Here is a 25033-nt window from a genome sequence, read left to right as displayed (position 1 = left end):
AAATTATTATTATTATTATTATTATTTTTGAGACGGAGTCTCGCTCTGCCGCCCAGACTGGAGTGCAGTGGCCGGATCTCAGCTCACTGCAAACTTCGCCTCCCGGGTTCACACCATTCTCCTGCCTCAGCCTCCCGAGTAGCTGGGACTACAGGCGACCGCCACCTCGCCCGGCTAATTTTTTGTATTTTTTAGTAGAGACGGGGTTTCACCGTGTTAGCCAGGATGGTCTCGATCTCCTGACCTCGTGATCCACCCGTCTCGGCCTCCCAAAGTGCTGGGATTACAGGCTTGAGCCACCACGCCCGGCCGAAACCAGAAATTAACAAAATCAAAACTGAAAAAGCTCTTCCACTTGAAAATTTAAAAATTGCCTATTTAAATAATTATTGGGTGAGAAGGCATATACAAATTGAAATTACAAAATATCAAAAAGTAATTTTAATAAAACATACTCCATATGGAAATCTATTGAATACATTTAAAGTAATGATGAGAGAACAAAAACAGACCTTAATAATTTTATAAATAAAAATAAAAGAATAAAAAGAAATTAGAAAAGGAACAAAGCAACAATATCCCCTCTTATGACTCCTTGTCAACATTATACTGGAAGTCCTAGATAATGCAATATGACCAGAAAAAGAAGTAAAAACTATACAGATGGAGAAGGAAAATATAAAGCTGCCTTTGTCACAGATGACATGATTGGCTATGTAGAAAATCAGGAAAAAATGAACAAAATCCTCCTGGAATGAATAAGCAATTATAGCAAGGTTGTAGGATACAAGGTTAATAAACAAAAGTTAATTGGCTTCTTATATACCAACAACAAACAAATGAAATTTGAAATTAAAAACACAATACAGCACCAAAAAATGAAACATTTAGGTATGAACCTAAGAAAATAAGTACAAAACTTATATGGGGAAAATTATAAAATTATGATAAAAGAAATAAAAAAGGATTAAGTAAATTATTCCCAACGTGATCTATAGACTCAATGCAATACCAAACAAAATCCCATAAGTTATTTGTGGATACTGACAAACAGATTCTAAACTTTACACGGAGAGGCAAAAGACCCAAAATAGCCAACCCAACTTGAAAGAGAAGGATAGAGTTGGAGGACTGATACTACTAGACCTCAAGACTTACTATAAAGCTACAATATTCAAGATGGTGTGGTAGTGAAGAAACAATAGATAAGTAGATGAGTGGAACAGAATAGAGAACTCAGAAATAGACCCACATAAATACAGTCAGCTGATCTTTGACAAAGGAGCAAAGGCAATACAATAGAGCAAAGATAGTCTTTTCAACAAATGCTGCTGAAATAACTGGACATCTACATGCAGAACAGAAATGAATTCAGACACAGACCTTACACCTGTCACAAAAATTAACTCGAAATAGATCATAGACCTAATGTAAAATGCAATATTATAAAATCCTAGCAGATAATACAGGAGAAAATCTGGATGACCTTGGGTATGGCAATTACTTTTTAGAAACAACACCAAAGACACAATCCATACTGAACTTCATTTAAATTTAAAACTTCCACCCTGCAGAAAACAATGTCAAGAGAATAAGAAGACAAACCACAGACTGGAAGAAAATATTTGCAAAAGGCACATCTGATAAAGAACTGTTACCCCAAATATACAAAGAACTCTTAAAACTCAACAATTAAAAAAAAAAAATTTAAAAAGGCCAAAGACCTTAACAAACACCTCACCAAGGAAGATATACAGATGACAAATAAGCATATGAACAGACGCTCCAAATTATATGTCATTAGGGAACTGCAAATTAAAACAACAATAGGGGCTGGTTCCAGTGGCTCATGCCTTTAATCGCAGCACTTTGGGAGGCCAAGGTATGATGACTGCTCGAGTCCAGGAGTTTGAGACCAGCCTGGGCAACACAGTGAGACCTTGTCTCTACAAATAATAATAATAATAATAAAAACAGCTGGGCGCCGTGGTACATGGCTGTGGTCCTCCCTACTCAGGCAGCTGAGGAGGGAGGATCACTTGAGCCCAGGAGGTTGAGGCTACAGTGAGCCATGGTCACTCTACTGAACTCCAACCTGAGTGACATAGTGAAACTCTGTCTCAAAACAAGCAAACAAACAAACCCACCACCATCAACAACAAAACCCAATGTGGTGCCACTGCACACTCACTAAAATGGCCAAAATCCAGAACACTGACACGAAATGCTGGTGAGGATGTAGAGCAAAAGGAACTCTTATTCACTGCCGGTTGGAATGCAAAATGGCACAGCCACTTTGGAAGATAGGGAGTCTATTACAAAAAGAAACATACTTTCACTGTGTGATCCAGAAGCCGGACTCCTTAATTCTACCCAAAGGAGTTGAAAATTTATGTACACACAAAACCCTGCACATGACTATTTACAGCAGCTTCGTAACTGCCAAAACCTGGAAGCAACTAAGATGTCCTTTAGTAGGTGAATGGATGAACTGTGGTATATCCAGACAATAGAATATTATTCAGTGCTAAAAAGAAATGAGCTACGAAGCCACGGAAAAACATGGAGGAATCTTAATTGCATATTAATAAGTAAAAGAAGTCAATCTAAAAAGACTACATACTGTACGATTCCAACTGCCTGACATTCTGGAAAAGACAAAATTATGAAGACAGTAAAAAGATCAGTGCCCATAGGTTGCTGGGGGCAGGGGAGAGGAGGGATGACTAGGCAGAGTAGAAAGGATTTTTAGGGCAGTGAAAATACTCTGTATAACAATATAGTGGTAGATCATTACATATTTTTCCAAACCCATAGAAAGCACAACATCAAGAGTGAACACTAACACTAATGTAAACTGTGAACCTTGGGAGATAGTTATGATGTTTCAATGTAGGTTCATTAACTGTAACAAATGTACCACTCTTGTAGAGGATAATAGGATCACCACAATCAAGTAGAATATATTTCAAGAATGCAAGTTGCGTCAATAAAAAAAAAAATCCATTAATATACCATATACATAGATCCAAACAGAAAAAATACATAATTATCTCCATACATGTAGGAAATATAAAACCTTTAACCAACTATATATATTTGACAAAATATAATAATCATTCGTGATTTAAAACATTCAAGAAAATATAAATTAATGGATATTTCTTTTTTTTATTCTTTCTTTTTTTTGGTGGGGTGGGTCTTGCTGTGTCGCCCAGGCTGGAGTGCAGTGGTGCAAAAACTTCACCAAAACATCTGCTTCCTGGGCTCAAGTGTTCCTCCCACCTCAGCCTCCTGAGGATCTGGGACTGTAAGTACACACCACCATGCCAGGCTAATTTTTGTGTCTTTTTTGTAGAGACAGTGTTTTGCCATGCTGCCCAGGCCAGTCTTGAACTCCTGGGCTCAAGCAATCCCCAGCCTATCTCTTTAATGTAATAAAATATGAATATTTTAATCTTCATGACGGCATTTACTTTATGAGAAATCACTCTAATGTTTCCACTAACATCAGGAACAGATCAAGGATGCTCACTACTTCTTTAACATTGTACTCAGGTATTACAACACAATTAACCATGAGAATTAACTTAGAGATTTAAGAAGTGGGAAAGAAGAACTAAAATGATTTCTATTTTAAAATTACATGAGAGCATATCTAGAAAACTCTGGAAAATCAATAGTAAAACTAACTGAAAAAAAAAAAAAGAAACCATTAAGGTAACAGGATATAAAATTAACACTGAAAAATCAATAGTCTTTGGACACATAAACAAAAATGTATTCGAGGCTATAATGGCAGAGAAAATCCGTTTTACTATAACAACAAAAAATATAAAATGCTGAAGAAAAAATTTAACAAAAAATGTGCAAAACCTAAGGAATATTTTAAAACACTCCTGAAAAACACAAAAATGGATCTGAATAAATGAAAGACAACCCCCCCACCGTTGTTCTCGAAAAGACTGAGTCAATATCATAAAGATCCCAGCACTCCCTTAATTTGTAAGTGTAAGTTGAAGCCAATAAACATACTAACAATATTTGTTAATGAACCTAGATAAATTGATGTTAAGGTTTATACAGAAAAACAAGAAGGCAAGTGTAGCCAGGAAAACACTGAAAAAAGCTCAGAGGACTGAAAACCTTTCCAGACATCTCAACGCAACATAAAGTTTCTGTCATTAAACCAAGGTGGTACTTGTGCATGAACAGCCACTCAGATGGAAGAGAAAATAAAGTACAGACATAGATCCAAGAAGTAGAAATTTAGTACAGTCATGTATCAGTTACTGATGGGTATTTGTTCTGAGAAATATTTTGTCAGGCAATTTTGTCATTGTGTGAACATCATAGAGTATACTTCCACAGACCTAGATAGTATAGTCTACTACACACCGAAGCTATATGGTATAGCCGATTGCTTCTAGACGATAAACCTGCACAGTATGCTACTGTATTAAATACTGTAGGCAATTGTAACACAATGGTATTTGTGTATCCAAATCTATATAAACATACAAATGGTACAGTAAAAATGTAGTATAAAAGATAAAAAATGGTACACCTATGTAGGGCACTTACCATGAATAGGGCCAGCAGGATCAGAAGTTGCTCTGGGTGAATTAGTAAGCCAGCAGTGAGTGAATGTGAAGGCCCAGGGCATTACTGTACACTTTTATATGACTGACAACACAGTAGGTTTGTTTACAACAGCATCACACAAAACATGTGAGTAATGATGTCACAAAAGCTTTATATGACATCACCAGGTGATACAAATTTTTCAGCTCTGCTATAATCTTATGGGACTAGGGTGTTATATGAGGCCCATCAATGACCAAAACGATGCATGCAGTGTGTGACTGTGTATGATATAGGTAGCATAATTTAAAATAAACTATGATACTGAAGCAAAGATAGACTGTGTAATGAATGATTCTGGGAAAACTGATTAGCCATTTAGAAAAATGTGAAATGAAATACATAAATCACAACAGACACACACACACACAAAACTTTTAATGTATCAGAGACTAAGTACAAAAAGAAAACTAATCAAGAATCAGAAGAAAACATAGGTGATTTCTTTAAAACCTGGATATAGGAAAAGGTTCTCTAATGATGACTCAAAATCCAAATTCCCTAAAAGATTGACAAATTTGGCTATTTAAAAATGTAAAGCTGTTTTCTGTCAAAAAAACTCTACAAATAAAGTCAAAAGACAAGTGACAAATTGGGAAAAAAATTACTTGCAATAGTTATCACAGGTAAAGGGCTAATTTCTCTAATACACAAATAATTTTAAACATCAGAGTAAAATGACCAAATACCTAGTAGAAAAATGGGCAAAAAACATAAATGGACATTTCACAAGAAAGATTATAAAACAGTCCTCAAACATAAAAAGATCTCCAGTGTCATTCATAGTGAGAGAAATGTCATAATTACAGAAATGTTGATAGGAATGCAATTCTTTCGGAGAAGAATTTGGCAATATCTAACAATATCTTCTTTTGACCTAGCAATCCAATTCTAGCAATTCACCATGAAGATGCACCTCCAACCATACAGAAATACGTAAGCACAAGTTTATTCATTGCAGGAGTGTTTGTAATTGCAAAATGCTGGAAACAAACTACATTTCCATATGTAGGAGAATGATGACTGAATAAACTGACACATCCACACAATGAAGTACTAGGAAGCTACAAAATTACATAAAGAAGAGCTCCATGAATTTATATGCTGTGTTTTCCAGGATATACTTTTAAGTAAAAAAAAGCAGAGTGCAAAAAAGTATCTACACTATGTAACTTTTATGTAATAAAAAAGTATAAGAAAATACACATACATCTGCCCCTTAAACAAGCAAAACATACACACATACACAACACACAAGAAAGATACACCAGAAACTACTGAGATTGGATACCTCAGGGGTAGGTGAGAACATTGGAAAAGGATAAGAGGATGAGGACCGGGCAGAAAAGTTAGGAGGGTAGTACACTTAACTAACTTTGTCCTATATAGCTTTGCCTTGTAGAATAATTTCTCTAACTTTTCTGGAAGAAAATACACAGTTAAAATTACTGTTTAGTATAAGCATACTTTTAATATGAGTTTCCTCACACGGTTTTAAAGAAAAGTGTATGAATTATTTTTCTGCACCTTTTAGTTACTCATGAATAAACTCAGCTTAACCACTAAGATTACACTACTCTAAAGTGGTAATGGTGGCGGCTATTGAGGAGGCTTAGCCCCTGATTTTAGCCTTATAGAATTTAACCTAATTACTCCGTGGAAAAATAATGATTAATAAATACAATTGCAAGATATTTTATGACTGTAAAATGTTGTCAACATGTATAATTAGTTCACTGGGCTAACTTGGATTACTTTTCTCTGTCTGTGAGACTATCTTCTAAGTTACCTGCCCTTCTCCTACTCTTATGTTATCTCAGGCTGCTTCATACGCTCTTGGTACTATAAAACTTGTGCTTTTGAATCACATTCACCCTGTACTGCAAAGGCAATCCGGTTCTCCTTCTCTGCTTCAGCTCCTGTGCAAATTAAATGTTAATGGAAAAAAAAAATCCATAGCAAAGCCTATTAGTGTCTTTCTTTCATCACTTTATTTTTAAAAACATTTATAGAATGCTATCTCTGTGTTATGCTATGCTGCAGTAAATGGTAGTAATAATTTTCCCAGGTTGCTAAAACAGAATGAGATGATAATTTCCATGCAGAGAACAAGGAGAATGTTCTGACTTCTTCGGTGATCTTATACCTTACTGGGTTGAAAACATTCTCATTCTGTTGGATAAAGGTTCTGCTGCCATAAAGAACAGAAAAATAAGATGTTGTTCTTTATTATTGCTCTTAATCACCTGTGGAGCAACCCCCAATGATTCTGATTCAGCATTTTTGAGATTGGCCCTGGGAATCTGTGTGTATTTTTTCTTTTTAATAGAGACAAAGCATCACTATGTTGCCCCAGGCTGGTCTTGAACTCGTAGGCTCAAGCAGTCTTCTCATTGTAGCCACCCAAAGTGCTGGGATTACAAGCATAAGCCACCATGCCCAGCCTTAAAAAAAAGTTCTACAGGTGATAGTAATGCCCAGGTAAGGTTGAAAAATCAAAAATCACTTTCTATAGCTGGCATGGTTTTATTATCAAAAACTAAAATTACTATTCATTCAAATAAGTTCTCTGCCAAGATAAGTAAAATAATCTCCTTAAATCATCGCCCTACTGGCCGGGCATGGTGGCTCACCCCTGTAATCTCAGCACTTTGGGAGGCCAAGGCAGGTGGATCACGAGGTCAGGAGATCAAGACTATCCTGGCTAACACAGTGAAACCCCATCTCAACTAAAAATACAAAAAATAAGCCTGGTGTGGTAGCATGCGCCCGTAGTCCCAGCTACTTGGGAGACTGAGGGAGGAGAATCGCTTGAACCCGGGAGGTGGAGGTTGCAGTGAGCCGAGGTTGCACCACTGCACTCCAGCCTGGGCGACAGAGGGAGACTCTATCTCAAATAAATAAATAAATAAATAAATAAAAACAAAAAAATCATGTCCCTACTTTCAGCACTGTTTCTCCCCACAGTCTTAGGTTCACTCAGCAGCCGGAGTAACCTTGGAAAAGCATAAATCAGATCAGATCATGCCACTGCCCTATTTAAAGCCTCTCATGGCTTCCTGCTGCACTTAGAACCAAATCCAAACTTCTCACTCTCCTCTGTGAGGGCATACATGATATATCCCCTGTCTACTTTTCCAACTTCGTTGTATACCACTTTCCTCTTCATTCATTCTGCTCACTCCAGTTACATTGGCATTCTTTCTGATCATGAACTAGCCAGGCTTTTCTGCCTTGGGTCTAGATAATGTGTGCTGTCTTTAATTATGGTGGTGGTGGTAGGTGGCAGCTAATACATACTGAATGTTTTCTATTAACTACATGCTGAAGTGTTTTACATGAATTAATGTGTGTAATAAAACAACTTTATGAGGTTAGTACTATTAATATTTCTGTTTTACAGATGAGGAAAGGCCCAGGGAGTTGAAGTAATTTGCTCAAGGTACTCAGACTAACTCCTCAGTTCTCATTCAGAAGATGTTAACCCCCAAATTCTGTAATTTTCAGATATTATCTTAAACCTTTTATGACCTAGTTATTAACAAAAGCTATCATAGAAGTACATATGTAGGTCTCATCATTTTGGCCCCTAATAGAATTACTTTTACTGAATTATGCTTTCACATTATAACTTCCATCTATATTGAATAGTGGAAATGACATAATACAATGAATTGCTACCACCTTTTGAATAATTAATATGTTCTAATCCAAAAGACAGGAGAATCATATAACTGATCATGTGTCATCCTTTTGGCAGTGGGAAGATCATATTCAAATCTGAAATCCCCTTACAACAAAATGTACAGAGCTTTGTGACTGCATTTCAGGCAAAATCCTCTTACATTTCAAACTAACCAAAAATTGGGCCAGGCATGGTGGTTCATGCCTGTAATCCCAGCACTTTGAGAGGCCAACGCAGGTGGATCACCTGAGGTCAGGAGTTCGAGACCGGCTTAGTCAATATGGCAAAACCCCGTCCCTACTAAAAATACAAAAATTAGCCAGGTGTGGTTGCAGGCACTTGTAATCCCAGCTACCTGGAAGGCTGAGACAGGAGAATCACTTGAACCTGGGAGGCGGAGGTTGCAGTGAGCCAAGACAGCACCACTGCATTCCAACTTGGGTGAAAGAGTGAAACTCTGTCTCAAAAACAAAAACAAAAACAAACAAACATAAACCTTATCCAAAAATTACCTTAACCAACAACTCAGAAATTATTGTGTGATTCCGCAGTCACTCACTCACTTACTTTTCAAAGAGCTCCTGCAGCTCCTTTCTCCTGCACAGTCCCCTTACTCTTGAGATTTAGTCTCAAGACTAAGAAAACAGAGACTATCCTATTTACCTCTTTCAACTTCTTTCTTCTTTTGAAACAAATCCCTAGAGTTATGCTGTATATAACTCATTTATTTTTTACCTTCCTCGCTTTCAAGAAAAATGAATTTGTATATAAATTGTCCTCTAAATGTTGCTTCAGCTGCAACACTCAAGTTTTTATACTGATTCGTTCTCATTCACTTCTAAACATTTTCTAATTTCTATTGTGATATTTCTTCTCTCCAGACCATAAGTTACTAAGAATGTATTTTTCAGTCACCCAAAATGTTATTTTACTGACTTTTTATTATCAACTTAAAACTTTGCTGCACTGTAGACAAAGAATGTAGCCTTCCAGGAGTGAGTTTCCAGGTGTAGTATTTTTACACTTTGTTTTAATTCATCTATTACATTGCTTCATCTAATACCTTTATGCAGATGATTATATAAGTATGTATCTCTAGTCTACTTTTCTGAGCTTTAGACCTACAGTTTTAAGACACTTATTAGACTAATTTTCTATATCTCCTAAAGGCCTTTAAACCTTAACAGATTCAAAGCCAAAACATTATTTCCAGCCACCCTGAATCTCTTCCTTCTCCTCCTCCTCCTCTTCCTCTTTTATTTTCTATTTTTGGAATGATGATGCACATTCTACCCAACTTTTCAAGCAAGAAGCATTAAAATTGCCTTTTATTCCTCTCTCTCACAACTGGAATGAGCTAAACTAATTGTTTTATGTGTTGTGAATTGTATTTTCTAGTTCTCTCTTTAAGCTATCCTTTCCTCTCTATTGTCACAGGGCTTAACATCAATCCCCTGCTTTGCTGCACCATCCTTCTAAATAACCTTTAGTTTGTCTCCTTGGCACCCCTCCTTCCCTTCTTCTCTTTTATCCTTTCCCCTGCTGCCTTGCATAAAGCACAAGCCTGATAATTCCATTCTCTTGCTTAAATATCTTTGGTCAATGCATACAGGATAAAGTCTGAATTTAGCACAATGCATAAGACCCTTTACCTGAGAAAAATTCATCCGCTATACAAGCAGAAAGTTTTCAGGCTTGGTTTACTACTAAATATACTATTTAAAATTCTTGGACCTGCAAGTTTATTAAAAGCTTAATGTTGAGAAGGATTTGGATAAAAGTGTTGTCTCATATATAGTTGCCTATGTACTATATTTTTATGATCAAGAAAAAGTTATGCTCCTTGGATTAGACCCTGTTTCCCAAAACAATCTAGCATCAGTTCTTGAGAGAGTACAGGTTACATTTTTAGCTCCATGAAAAAACTTAAGACAGGTGAAGAGGAAGGATTGGTACTCTGAAAAGGCTGGGGCTCAGGACCTTATGTTAGTGGTGCTGAAATCAGAGATAATGACACAATGTTTTCAGTGTTGATGGATATTATGAAATTTTAAAGGGAAGAGAGAAATAAAGAAACATCTTTGGAAGATCAAGTAGTAAGTGAAAACATGGCTTATGCATCCTTTAACCAAGCTTTATGAGAAAGAAGAAAAATGACTGAAAACCATAATGACAGCAAGGAGGCAACATAGACGTATCTAGTGTACATATTACCTGTAATTGCAGTAATAATGGGGCAATACTGTCATAATAATAACCTTTAAAGATAATGAAAATTAAAATAGATTGTTTACCCTCAGTATGACAAGAGTGTAAATACTATTCACTCTAGGAAAGCTTTCATTAAAAATAATTAAAATAAAAATTGTAGGCTCATATGGAGAAGCTTATACTAATCTGAAGTTTTAGTTTTAATTACTCAATTTCCTTCTTATCAGAACGCAGAGATCAATATACTACTGTATTTTACTTATTGTTACCTCTCTATTGATATAAAACTAAGTACAATGAAGTATCGAAGACGATTTCTTCTTCTTCTTCTTTTTTTTTTTTTTTAAGATGGGGTCTCACTTTGTCACCCAGGCTGAAGTACAGTGGTGCCACCCCAGGCTCAAGTGATCCTCCAACCTCAGCCTCCCGAGTAGCTGGGACTACAGGTGTGAGCCACCAGGCCTGGCTAACTTTTAAAACCTTTTTTTTTTTTTTTTTTTTAAGCACCAGGGTCTCACTGTGTTGCTAGAGCTGGTCTCAAACTCCTGGACTCAAGGCGATCCTCTCATGTCAGCCTCCCAAAGTGCTGGGATTGCACCATGCCCAGCCTGCTTTTTAGATTTTTGAACTATCAATACCCAATGTGTTTTTAAATCATACAGTAAGTAAGAATAGGCATTTTCCAAAAAAAAAAATCAGCCAACCCTGAAGGACAGCTGCAAAGCAATCGAAGTAGATCTTATGGTTTACAAAGAGAGGGAGACAGCATCAGTACAGCAATAGTCTTAGAAACTCTGCCTACTACTCTGACACTATGACATTATTACTCTAACTTATTTATTCTGATGCCAATTATTTTCTCAGCCTTCTGCTGAATCTACAACTCTGAATTAAATATGTATGTACACTGATATGTGTGTGCTTGTGTGTATGTGTGTGTGTGTAGACACCCACAGGCACACACATATCAATATAGGCATATATTTTTGCAACCAGAGTGAGCTTCAGAAGTTTTATCTCCATGTAATATAGCTTTGACTCATAGTTCTGACTCATAGTATGATTTTTTTTTTATTTTTAATTTTTTTTATTTTTTTTTTTGGGACAGAGTCTTGCTCTGCCGCCCAGGCTGGAGTGCAGTGGCCGGATCTCAGCTCACTGCAAGCTCTGCTTCCCGGGTTCATGCCATTCTCCTGTCTCAGCCTCCCGAGTAGCTGGGACTACAGGCACCCACCTCATCACCCGGCTAGTTTTTTGTATTTTTTAGTAGAGACGGGGTTTCACTGTATTAGCTAGGATGGTCTCGATCTCCTGACCTCGTGATCCGCCCATCTCGGCCTCCCAAAGTGCTGGGATTACAGGCTTGAGTCACCGCGCCCGGCCATAGTATGATTTTTTTAATCCAAATGTTTCATCTCAGAAGCTTATGTTCTATATAGAATTTTAGAAACGAAAGCCACTCTGTATCAACCATTAAACCAAAGTCACAAATTTTAAAGCATATACAAACAAATTTGATATACGTACTACAGACTTAATTGTATTTGTTTTAGAATACTGTATGAGATTTCAATGACATATGGATACAGCAATAATTGGAAACATTTTGCATTAATAATTCAGTGGAGTTTCTTTCCTGAAATTTGGTTCCAAGTCTCAAGTACTTGTTATTAATAGCTGTGCAGAACAAATAAATCAGCTGTGATCCTAATCAGTGTGAAAATGTGGCTAATGTGTTTTTCTGTTTCCCTAGGATCCCTGTTGCATACCTCGTGACATAACAGAAAAATTTAGTCCAAACTATTTACAGAGATACAAACTTTAAAGAGGATCTTTCTTAAGCTCCCTATGTTTAAACATGTTTTACCAAACAAGTTTAATTTCCACCATTTTGTTTCAAATTTATTATCTTTCCACCAATATTTTACCTCTGGTCCTGGAGGGCCAGATGGTCCTTGGAGTCCTGGGTCACCTGTTTGGCCCTAAAATGGGGGGGGAGGATCAAAGTATAAACATTAACTTAATAAACACAATTAAAAGAAGAAACAGGCATATGGTAAAGAAATAGTAGTCATTATATTATTATGTCAAACAAGGTTGTAATGACTTTTTAGAAAAATTTGTAACCATCATTACTATAAAAGTTTTTAAATAAGATGTTTATGGGTTTAATATACATTCACTCAAGTGTTAGTGATATAAACAAATTAATGAGTCAAGTGCTCAAATCAAGAAAATATTGTGTGTTTATGCATATTTCACAGAGATAAGACAATAAAGCTGGCCTCAACAAGATAGGGAATTCTAGATGAGAAACTGCTTTTATAAATAACCACAGTCCCAGGGCTGTCTCTGAAAATTCCTCTCTCCTTTGATACTGTAAGTGGCCTGTATTAGTAATTAAGACTCACCTGGATTGAAATCCTTACTTAATCTCTCTAAGCCTCAGTTTTCTCATCAATAAAATAGAAATAATAATTATAGTAGTAACATTCTCAAAGAGTCACTGGAAGTTAAATTAGATAATATATGTAAAGTGCTAAGCAGAATGTCTGACATACGAAGTACTCATTAAATGTCAACTAATTTTACAATCATTATTCCTTCTCTTCACACCCTTGCTGCTTTCCTGGCTCATACACAGAATTCCTAGATTGTTTTCATCCTTTAATTGAAGTTTTGAGGATTCAGTTTTCATATCTCTGAAGCTAGTTTCTGAGATTCATGATAAAGATGTGAAATCAGGGTTAAAGGAGAAAGTGACAGGAGAGAGAAGTAAGCATAAAGAATGAAACTAGAGAAGGCTAGCAATGCTCTCAAGAGATGAAAGTTTGGAAAGGGAGGACAGTAGTCTGATATATCTATCTTCATAAGAAAAACTATTGCATTCATTATTTCTGTCATATTAAATTTCAAATTTAATTTAAATAAGCCTCAGATCACCTAAACTTGCAAGTTACAATATGGGACTGCCCATTTTCCAAAACCTAAAGCACAGTTTCCAATATGCACTTAATTCATTCTCAGTGCTTAGGTATCTGGACATAAAACAGGACACCATACAACTACTGCAATCAAACCTAGAGGAAGGCAGTGAAATACTATGGAAAGGCTCATTTAAGTTTCCCTTTCCAAATAAACAAAAACAAAATGTGTGATCCGTCAGAATCAGTATACTGAAGTTCTCAAAATGACAAGCCTCTCTCTTTAGAGACAGAGATAGGGGCGAGGGGCTCTCATTGGAGCCCTCTAGTGGCAAAATCCAACCACAAAGCTAAATTTCTAAGCAGAGAGGATAAAATAGCAATACCCTAGGGCTTTGTTTTCAGAAAAGCTAATTGACAATCAGATATTTAAAAACAGAAATTGTGTAATGATTTTACTTGTTCTTCAGAATAATTCTTTGTTTTGAAAAACTTCGATTGCAAATTTCCTATGAATGTCAATTTTCCTTTATAAAAGCTGACATTTCAAGTAACTTATAAGTTACTTAAAGTTACTTATCTATAGATAACTGACTAATATTAAATAAACATCTACAAATGACAAAAACCTCTAGCTAAAAAATGGATAGGGCATAACAATTGTGTTTGTTTTCTTGGTCTAAAGGGAAGTGTATTTACTGACAACCTCAGAGTGGTAGTTTTCTCTATTTTTTTAAATACTTGTAGAGCAAAAGCTTTCCTATTCAAGAACTGTACCAACTTTCCAAATCAGGACATTCTTTCTTATATCTTGAAAATATTATTTCACGTTACAACGTAGATCTACTTGGAAACAATATTAGTTAGTAACACCAACCTCTTAGGTAACAGAAAATTAAAAGTAGGATCTATAAAATAGGGAAGACATCCTTATGATGTTGGCATTCTTTCCATGACAGTAAACAAATATTTTAGGTAGGCATTAACTTATATAATTGAGTGTGGGAGTTTGTTTCTTAATATAATAACTGATTCTGCATAAGCAACTTTTCATCAAACAAGTGTGTCCTTCCATAAAAAGCAAAGTTTTCCTGGTCAAATATCTACAGTTTTTCTACTAATAATATATAGAGCCAGGTGCAGTGGCTCACACCTATAATCTCACACTCTGCGAAACCGAGGTGAGAAGATAGCTTGAGGCCAGGAGTTTAAGACTAGCCTGGGCAACAAAACAAGACCTGGTTTCTACAATTTTTTCTTTTTTTTTTTAATTAGCTGGTCATGGTGGTGAGCACCTGCAGTCCTTGCTACTTGAGAGGCTGAGGTGGAAGGACCACTTGAGCCCAAGAGTTGGAGACTGCAGTGAGCTGTGATGGCACCATTACACTCTATCCTGAGCAACAGAGGGAGACCCTGTCTCCAAAAACATTTTTTTAAATTAAAACAAAAAGATATAAACAAGTAATAGATACAACAAGAGACTAAAGACAAGGCTATCTCACTAGTTTTAATTCATGAATGCCTATCTTATCTCCGGCCCAAAGTAGTTTTCAAAAATTTGGTAAGACAAATAAAAAATCAATTATCTCCCTAACAAAGTAATTCCTGCTGACATTAATTTTCTTTATTAGAACAGTGCACAAAGGTGTAAAACGAGTAAGTAAAAGACTCACTCTCACTGTCTCTTGCTCCCTGCCCTAAAAGAACATCATTAGCATTTATTGTGACTTCTTTCAGGAAAAAAATACTAAGGGATTTAAGATAATGTGTTAAAGGTGAAATAGGGTCTCTGTCTTTTCTTTAGCTTACACTAGAGGAATATTAATAAGTACTATTTCTAAAAGAGAAAAACATCATAATCACAGGACTATACAGAACCTTACATATGATATGACCTAACTTTCTTTCTTTCTTTTTTTTTCTTGAGATGGAATCTCACTCTGTCACTCAGGCTGGAGTGCAGTGGCACAATCTTGACTCACTGCAACCTCTGCCTTCCGGGTTCAAGCTATTCTCCTGCTTCAGCCTCCTGAGGAGCTGGGACTACAGGTGTGCGCCACCACGCCTGGCTAATTTTTGTATTTTTAGTAGAGATGGGGTTTCACCATGTTGGTCAGGGTGGTCTCGAACTCCTGACCTCGTGATCTGCCCACCTCAGCCTCCCAAAGTGCTGGGATTACAGGCATGAGCCACCACGCGTGGCCCTAACTTTAATTTTAAACATGAGAAACTGGTACCATGGTAGTTAAATACCCAAGGTTAAATACCCTAGCTAGTAGGTTAAGTGCCAGAGCTGGGACTAGAATCCAGGTCTTTGTCTCTCTAGCCAATGATTTTTTTACTCCCATAAACGTGTTATAAATATAAATTTAATCAAAGAGTAAGGAACACTAAAATGGTTTGCCTTGTGTAAGCATGCTACTTGACTCTAGTTTTCTCAAAAAGTTAATTGTAAGGTACAAAAGAATAATACTTATACTATTTATTAGTTAATAGTGCCCTTAGAGCATGTATTGTATCATTTCATCCTATTTGGTCAAGGGATAGAAAACTGTCACATTATTTAAAAAAAGAAAAGGAATATGTAAAAAAGATCTTATTTTGCCAATCACTGCACATCATTATATGATTTAAGAACCATCCTTGAAAAACAGAAGTAGTTTGTTAGCTTCATGATCTATTCTCATGATCCAGTTTACGCACTCTAGAACTTCCGAGATTCAACTCAAGGGTACGAGGGAGGGTACATGGCTTACTAGGTTAAGCCCTTATGGCAATAAACCCAGGGCAAAAAACTAGTATAAGCAAAGGTCACCACTAACATTTCATCGAATAGATGCCAAAAATTGTTCTTTGGGTTAAATAATTCCTAAGAGATGTATATAAAATACTGTCACTGTTAGAAGTCACAAAGAACGGGGTAAAATTCTGTAATTTAATACTGCTTCCTGAGATTAAAATAAATAAACAATCCTTAGATGGAAGGGTAGAGCTAGAGGGAGCACAATAAACTGCTCAGGAACACAATACTCTTATTTTTAAATGTATGTTTTAATATGACATTAATAAATTATAATCCTATATGTATTTTTATATGTATAATTATCTCTATCTTTTTCATAGAATTGAATCCTATATCTAATTTTTTCTATCTGTAATCACCTTTACCTTCACGGAGCTGTAATCAATATTAAAGTCCTAAAACCATCTTAAAATATTAAACCCTAAAACAGTATGGCACAGTAGCTAAAAGCATAAACTCGGACATACCTGATTGTCTAGGTTTTTCTGAATGGTCACCTACTAAGTAGGTGGCTACTCAGGTGACCTTAGCCATTTTCTAACACTGTGTCTCAATTTTCTTAATATAAAAAACAGGAATAATAATAGTACCAACTTTGTAGGATTATTGTGAAGATTAATTTAGATGTATAGTCCTTTGAATACTGCCTGGTATTGTGTACATAGTCAGTAAATGTTAGCTACAATAACTATGATTTTTAATATTTAGAAATACATTGTCTAATGTTTTAATCATTTTATTTAAATAGTTCTAATAATTAAGTAATTTTAGATTTATAATTTTTTGAGTTTTATGTTAACAACAATATAAGGTATCTTTTTCTTTCATCTAATTGATATCCAAAGGTTAGGAAAAAATAAGGATTTAGAGTATTTTCGTCCACAAGAGAGTGCAAACATGCTACCTTTTCTTCAGACTGTTTCCTTAATAAAATTGATATTTTGAAAAGTTAAAATATTATTTAAGATGCTTTATATTTTCTGGCTTCAAAGCCTATTGTTTTAATTTAAATATTGTCTATTATAGATTATTCAGTAGAATAATATGACCAAGATCTTTAGGACTCTCAGAAACTTGGCTTTGGCCTAGGGTTGGGAGTAGAGGGAAGTCCAAAAGTCTATGGAATGTGAACTGAATACCTGAGGGATTTGCTATATTCTAAAACTGAGGAGACAAATGCTCAGTAGGCTTATACCCTACTTAGATCAACAGTGTCGAGACTCATGCCATGGCATGCAGTCTGTCAATTACAAAGAGCAAAGCAAAAGTTCAAACCTACTGAAGGCCCTGGCTTTCCTCTCATCCCTGGTGGTCCTGGCAAACCAACTGCACCCTAAAAGAAGAGAATAACAGAGAGAAGAGAAAGTTATTATAGCACAAAAGGCAGATATACTACTATTTACAAACTGCTAACAAATTTCATAAAGTATGCTAAAATATTGAGAAAAAAGTTTCAAACAAGAACTTAAAACCACATTGATACCACATTCTAACACAAGACATGGATAAAATAATAAGCAGTTCTTTCTTTTGAATTTACACTTTTTCATATTTACATAAAATTAATGGTATAAACATTACCTTGTCTCCAGGATACCCTGGTTCTCCTAGCTCTCCTGCAGTGCCTTGTTCACCCTGGAAAGCACAATTTCATGCAAAGATACTTATGTATTACAAACATGGCAATATTATAAGAAAGTAAATATTCATTATAAAAGAATAATTTCTCTATTTTTCTTACTTCTGAGGAAAACTAATATAATTGATACTACACATTAGACTCCATAAAAACAAAATATTTCATAAATTGTGTTGACTGAAAAGTAAAAGACAAATGTGATAAAAATTATTTTTATAATATTAATATTTAAATCACCTTATCACCTTTGATTCCAGGTAGTCCTTTATTCCCTGAAAGACCCTACAAAAAAAAGGTGACATTTTGTGATATCATAGAGAGATTAAAGGGAAATATCCATTATACAAATAGAACCATACCACTGGGCCAGGAATTCCAACAGGTCCAATTGGTCCTACAGGGCCAACACTGCCCTGAAAAACAGTAAGAAAGAAATGCACCTTAATCATTCATTAGGATTAGAAAGAAAATGTGGCAGAATTAATAAATTAATGAACCCAAAACAGTCATCTCACTAAGCTCCTACACGTGCCTTGTTCTTCAACAACTTATTTTCCTCTCCACATTTATAAATCATACCAATATTTCAAACTTTAGTGAAGTCCATCAATTTTCAGAAACCTTTTCATATTTGTCTAGTCCACAGAGATTCTTTCCTCCTTTGAGCTCCTATGATACTGTTCATGACATTTATCTTGCAATATTTCTCCAACTAGATGAGACCTTTAAAAACATTTCAGTGCCATGCTCCCAGGAAATAGTCAACAGATACTTCATTTGATTGTCTTAGAATTTTATTTCACCCACTTATTCAGCCAATATTTATTGAGCAGTTACTATGTGTCAGACATCCTAATGATTTGACTTTATAATTTCCAATTTGCAGAATGAGAAAATTTATCATAATTTCAGGGATAAACTCAGAGGCAAAAAAAAGGCTATATCCTTCTGGGCATATCTCATTTATTTATCATTTAATATTTACTAAGCATAATATGTACAAGACACTGTTGAAGAAAAAAAGAGAAAAAAGACATAATGTCTAACATCAATTTAATGCTCTAATTCCTCAGAAACACTACCACTATTACCTCCAGCAAGCAAGAGACTTAGAAAAAACTCTTTCAATATGTCATCTTAGAAAACAAAGGGCAATAGCAACATAAGGGTATGAAAGAAAAATTTGCAAAACAAAATGGCACTTCTTGTGGTTTGGGATCAGTTATAATTTCTGTGTCATTGAGGTCTCATTTTTCTTCTTTCATTCACTACCTTTCTTTGCCTGGTTTCCTTACTACTCTTTATAATGGAAATCCAAGTTAGTTCAAACTTCTCTTTTTAGTTTTGAAATATTAAGGAACTCTTGAAGTTGCATTTGTGAAATGCCAAAAATGTTACCCCTTGTAGTTAGAATTCCAGTTTCATAGGATAGCATCCTAGGCCCTCTCTATCAGACCTCCATCAATCCTTCCGGTCTCCTTTCCCTCCATTGTCCTCATTTCCATTCCCCTTTACTTTTCCCTCCCCGAAATCCTCCATTCTAGCTGCAGTGGACATGTTCTCCCTTATCAAATGCTCAGAACCTTTGACAAGACAGTTACCAGTGCTAGAATGCCATTCTACTTCACTACTTAGTACACAGCACTGTACTTTTTTTTTTCTGCCTTCCTAGTCTGTGCATTTTGTGACAGCAGAAAAACATGTCTCATTTGCTTTTTTAATTTCCCAGACCCAACATAATAACTGGCAGATAATGATTCTGAAATAAAGTGTAGAATGAATACTGAAGGGATTAATTTGAAATGATGATTTCTAGAGCTCAATATCCCAACATAACAGCATTTCTAATTGTCTACATTTATATAATACAAATTTCAGAATGGAGAATATGACATCATATGGATGAGTCTTAAAGTCTGTGAAATATAACTATGATAAATTATTTCTAACATGTTTAATCCTGAAATATATAACACTGTTACAGGCAAAGGGTAATACTTTCCAACTTAACAGATATGCAATATTAATACATCATGCTTGTAATTTCAAATTATGTCAATAGGAAAACTTATGCTTATGATTACAGTGGATAGTTTATTCAAAGTTCATAGCTTTAAAACTTATGATAGGTTAGAAAAATACAGAAATATCTATGTTTGGAAATTGTGCAAAAGTAATCCAAGAAAGTATGGAAAGGACTATCTTAACAAACACACAAAAAAATCTTTCTTTGTGTCCTGTTATTTTCTTCATAGATAAAATAATATTCTTAACTTTGTTCAGTAAGTATATTACTGGCATCTTCAGATGAATGTACTTTGTATGTATAATATCCTATTTTACTTTTCAGTGACTCTATAAGAAAAATCACCTAATGATAAGTATTGGGAGATATGAAAAATACATTATAATGAACTTAGAAAAATAAAGAACTATAAAGTAAAATTGAATACTATGGAATCGAAATTTCCAAGAAACAGCATGTCACAGATTGAGTGGAAATTCTAGTCCTGAGAAACTATAGCCTTCTGAAAGTAACTCAGTTCTCAGTCCTACAAAGGTAACCTGAAAGTCCTTCAGCATTCCCTACCTACCAATTCATCTTCCATAAGAATGTGGAACAGACAGAAGAAATACTTCCGTGCATGGGAGCTTTGCTGAGGGTGTTTGGGATATGGTATCAGAGACAGAGGCGCCTCCCACACAGCTCCTCTGAGAACTTCTGAATTAAAGTCAAAGAAATAGAGAGACCCAAAGGATAAGTTATTTATATTAAAAAGAGCAGTCACTGGCCAATTAATAAGAGTTCATATGAGTATACTGCAGAAAGGACTGTGAGTTCCACATGGTTCTTTTTAATCACACCCATCATACTCATACGTGATACACATTGTCCCTAGTCTAAGAAAGCATGTAACAATGATGACCAACTGCATGGAAAAAATAATTTAGTTAAAGCAATAGCATCTCTTATCAGAAACTATACCTGCTGGAAGGGAACACCTGAGAGATAAAGCAGAGGCTGCTGCTCTGGGCAAGCAGACAAGTTGTTTACCATGCAATATAAAGGTTCTTCATAATCCTTCCCAATTACTTTCAAAACCTCAGTTCCTTCCATTCTGCTCCCAACCCCCTACTTCCTATGCTACAATCCCACTACTCCTCTTTCCATTCCCAAACATTCATTTTCCCCCATCTTCTGTGTATCTGAACACAGCATTTTTGTATCTAAAGAACCCTCTTCCCCCTTTCACCCCACCCCATTCATATACAATCTTCAAGATATAGCCCCCAAAATATCTCCTTTGTGAAGCCTACTCTGACTTTCCAAGACAACACAAATTGCTCCTTTCTCAGTGGTTTTACATTTAATCCATTATAGCAGCAATCACAGTATATGACACTACTTATTTTTCCTTCGATGCCATTAGATTATAATATTGCCAAAAATAGGAATCTTAACTTGTTCATATTATTAGGCCTAGCAGTTAGTTCAGCCATTTAGTAGGTGCTCATGTTGTTTTAATTTTAAAAAGTAATGAATGTAAAATGGAAGTAACAATAACTGCTTTATTTACTTTACAACTCATTGAGGAGCAAATAAGATATGTATATGAAACTACTTTGAAAAGTAGAAATGACCATCTATATCAATTTAGAAGAGATGAGGCCTACAAAGATGACTCTTACTATCTGATGGTTAATTCTCAAATGGTTTTTGGGCTGGGCCCAGGGCCTTGCTGCTTTGTGCAGTCTCAGGACTTGGTGCACTGCATCCCAGCTGTGGCTAAAAGGGGTCAACACAGAGCTCAGGCCGGTGTTTCAGAGGGTGCAAGCCCTGAGTCTTGGCTACTTACACGTGGTGTTGAGCCTGCAGGTACACAGAAGTCAAAAATTGAGGTTTGAGAACCTCTGCCCACATTTCACAGGATGTAGGGAAATGCCTGGATGTCTAGGCAGAAGTTTGCTGCAGGGGTGACACCCTCATGGAGAATCTCTGCTAAGACAGTGTAGAAGGGAAATGTGGGGTCAGAGCCCCCACACAGAGTCCCCACTGGGGCACTTTTTAGTGGAGCTGTGAAAAGAGGGCCACCATCTTCCAGACCCCGGAATGGTAGATCCACCAACAGCTTGCACCATTCACCTGGAAAAGCCACAGGCACTCAATGCCAGCCCATGAAGGCAGCTGGGAGGGGGTCTGTACCCTTTAAAGCCACAGGGTGGTGCTGTCCAAGGCTGTGGGAACCCACCTCTTACATCAGTGTGACCTAGAGGTGAGCCATGGAGTCAAATTGATATCATTTTGGAATTTTAAGTTTTAATGACTGCCCTACTTGATTTTGGACTTTCATGGAGCCTATAGCTCCTTTGTTTTGGCCAATATCTCCTAATTGGAATGGGAGTATTTACCCAGTGCCTGTACCCCCATTGTGTCTAGGAGGTAACTAATTGCTTTCAATTTTACAGATAACAAGGCTAGATAGAGAGACTAGCCTTGTTTCAGGTGAGACTTTGGACTTGGACTTTTGGGTTAATGCTGGAATGAGCTAGGACTTTGGGGGACTGTTGGAAAGGCATGATTGTGTTTTGAAATGTGTCCTCACATGAGATTTGGGAGGAGCTAGTGGCAGAATGATATGGTTTGGCTATGTCCCCACCCAAAATCTCATCTTGAATTGTAATTCCCATAACCCCCACAGGCCAAGGACTGGACCAGGTGGACATAATTGGGTCATGGAGATGGTTGCCCCATGCTGTTCTCATGACAGTAAGTGAGGCTCATGAGATCTGATTGTTTTATAAGCATCCAGCATTTCCCCTGTTTGCATGCACTCTGCCACCCTCTACAGAAGGCACCTGCTTTTCCTTTGCCTTCTACCATGATTGTAAGTTTCCTTACAATTGGCCTCCCCAGCAATGTGGAACTGTGAGTCAATTAAACCTCTTTCCTTTATAAATTACCCAGTCTCAGTTATTTCTTCATAGCAGTGTGAAAATGGACTAATACAGTTATCATTAGCCATTTCCTTTTCTGTAGAATCTCTTCCCGTGAACTGAAAGGTAAATGGAGAAAGAGAAAATACAGAAGATCCAGTTATTTTTCCTGAGTACTTTTATGTGCCAGGCAGTGTGCTAAGTGTTGGAGCAGAAAAGTAGAGATAGTGTTTCAAGTAGACAAGCATGTGCAAAACCTTGTAGCAAAGATGCTGCTGCATGGCATCTGAGAATTAACAGCTTTGCTAGTATACAAATAGTATGTAATGAACATGTGGATAAGAACCAACAGACTAGATATCTTGGGCCATATTTTTAAAATTTGGTCTTAATTTTGAGAGTAATAACAGAAGCTTTTTTAGCTAATCAACTCCATGCTAATAGATAAAATAAAAACTGCATGAAGAGCATCTTTGGAATCTAACTCCTTTTGCTTACTTCCTTTCTCTACCCATTGACTAATACCTACAGCTTTAACCCTATTCTAAGTTCGCAGGAAAAAAAAAAGTCAATAGTGTTCCACCATCACATAGAGTTTCTCAGGAAGGACTAAAGAAACCTTATAAGGTAGATAATATACACTTAAGGGAGTATAAGTTTTAAGGAGGTGGTACAGCCTAACAAAATTCTGGACTCTGGATTTGGATCACCTGGCTTCAAATCTGGGCTCAAACACTTAGCAGCTAAGTAGTCATGGGTTGGTCTGAGAATGCAACGACTTAACAATTGTGGCCAGTCCACTGAAAATAGTAAATAAATGTGAGGCGCCCTCAGTAATTTTATTATTACTACTACTACAAATCTTACCATTATGTTAGAGAAAAGTTTAAATGTTTCAGACTCACACAGGTTCTTTGACTCTAAATCCCATACTCATGTTATCCCAAGATGGCAAGTTTAAGCTTATGCTGACTTAAATTTTACCACAGTTCCAATAACTGAGCTTCTGACTTATTTATTTTTATTTATTTGATTTTTTTTTTAGAGAGATGGGGTCTTGCTTCATCACCTAGGCTGGAGTGCAGCAGCATGATCATAGCTCACTGCTGCCTCTAACTCCTGGGCTCAAGAGATGCTCTCACCTCAGCCTCCTAAGTAGCTGAGACTACAGGTGTGCTCTACCTCACTTGGCTAATTAAAACATTTTTTTCAGCTTTATTTTTTAAACTTTTTTTTATTTAAATAAGGAGAATTATTCCCTATGGAAAGAGCTAGCACAATCACATATTTGAAAGGAGAAACAGTAGGTACTGAACTGGAGGAAAAGGGCGAAGGCTGAGTGTGCCAGCACCAGCCTGGAGAATCCACAATTCCACTTCCTATCCAAGGTAAGTTTCCCAAAATAATATATAAACAAGCTGCACATTATACCTTTAGCCATTGTCTGCCCTTTCAAATATCTGGTCTATATGAAAAGACAAAGAGGAAAGGCCAAAACAAACACAAAAGGAAACAAAAACAAAACGCAACCCTCTCAAAAACAAAAGAAAAAAAACCCCAAATCTTTTTTACTACACAAGGCATGAGGTCAAAAGCTTAGAGTACAGTGTCTCCTTTAAGCCATGGAAGAAAAGCATCCACATAGAGCCTTAGCAAGAATTTCCACTCTGAGGCTTTGTAACATGCTGAAGACAGGGCCCTAGGGGTGCTGCTGCCATCTTGGAGGGCACCAACTGAGGTGGAGAATCAGTGAACAGCAGATCTCATGCACTTGGAAGATCACCAGCCAAATATGCACTGGTGGCCTGGTGGAGCACGGCTGGGTAACTGCCTATCCCCAGCACTGAACCACTCCTATCCCGGATGACCTACTTCTTAGGTCTGTCTCATATTTCACAAAAGAGCTGGAAGTCCGCATTTCTCATTCATCACAATACAGGACAAAGCACACACACTCTAGTATCTTTGGTCATCAAAGGCCATTTCCAACAAACTCTCAAAGGTTTCCTTTGCAAGAAGTGAAAAGGGACAAATGAAGATTTGAAGGGCAGCCTGTAGCCTCCTGGCAAAAGGAAACCAAATGGCAGGGAGGGGGCTTCACCAGAACTGCCATGCTGCCACAGTGGGCCAGGCTAATTTTCTTTTTTCTTTCCTTCTTTCTTTCTTTTCTTTTCTTTCTTTCTCTTTCTCTC

General features: G+C 36.5%; 1 protein-coding gene across 1 annotated transcript in view; it reads right to left on the bottom strand.

Annotated features, from left to right (window-relative positions):
* Positions 1 to 25033, bottom strand: part of COL24A1 (collagen, type XXIV, alpha 1) — a 395043-nt gene that overhangs the window by 251464 nt on the left and 118546 nt on the right. The window contains exons 15-19 of the mRNA XM_011956095.1: positions 18266 to 18319; positions 18144 to 18188; positions 17849 to 17902; positions 17547 to 17600; positions 12469 to 12522 (exon numbers count right to left, since the gene is read on the bottom strand). Of these exons, the coding sequence (XP_011811485.1) occupies positions 12469 to 12522; positions 17547 to 17600; positions 17849 to 17902; positions 18144 to 18188; positions 18266 to 18319 (261 nt within the window). The remainder of the gene's footprint in view (positions 1 to 12468; positions 12523 to 17546; positions 17601 to 17848; positions 17903 to 18143; positions 18189 to 18265; positions 18320 to 25033) is intronic.

Source organism: Colobus angolensis, unplaced genomic scaffold, assembly GCF_000951035.1.
Source record: "Colobus angolensis palliatus isolate OR3802 unplaced genomic scaffold, Cang.pa_1.0 Scaffold41, whole genome shotgun sequence".
Classification (NCBI taxonomy): Eukaryota; Metazoa; Chordata; class Mammalia; order Primates; family Cercopithecidae; genus Colobus; species Colobus angolensis.
This window is presented reverse-complemented; position numbering and strand designations above follow the sequence as displayed.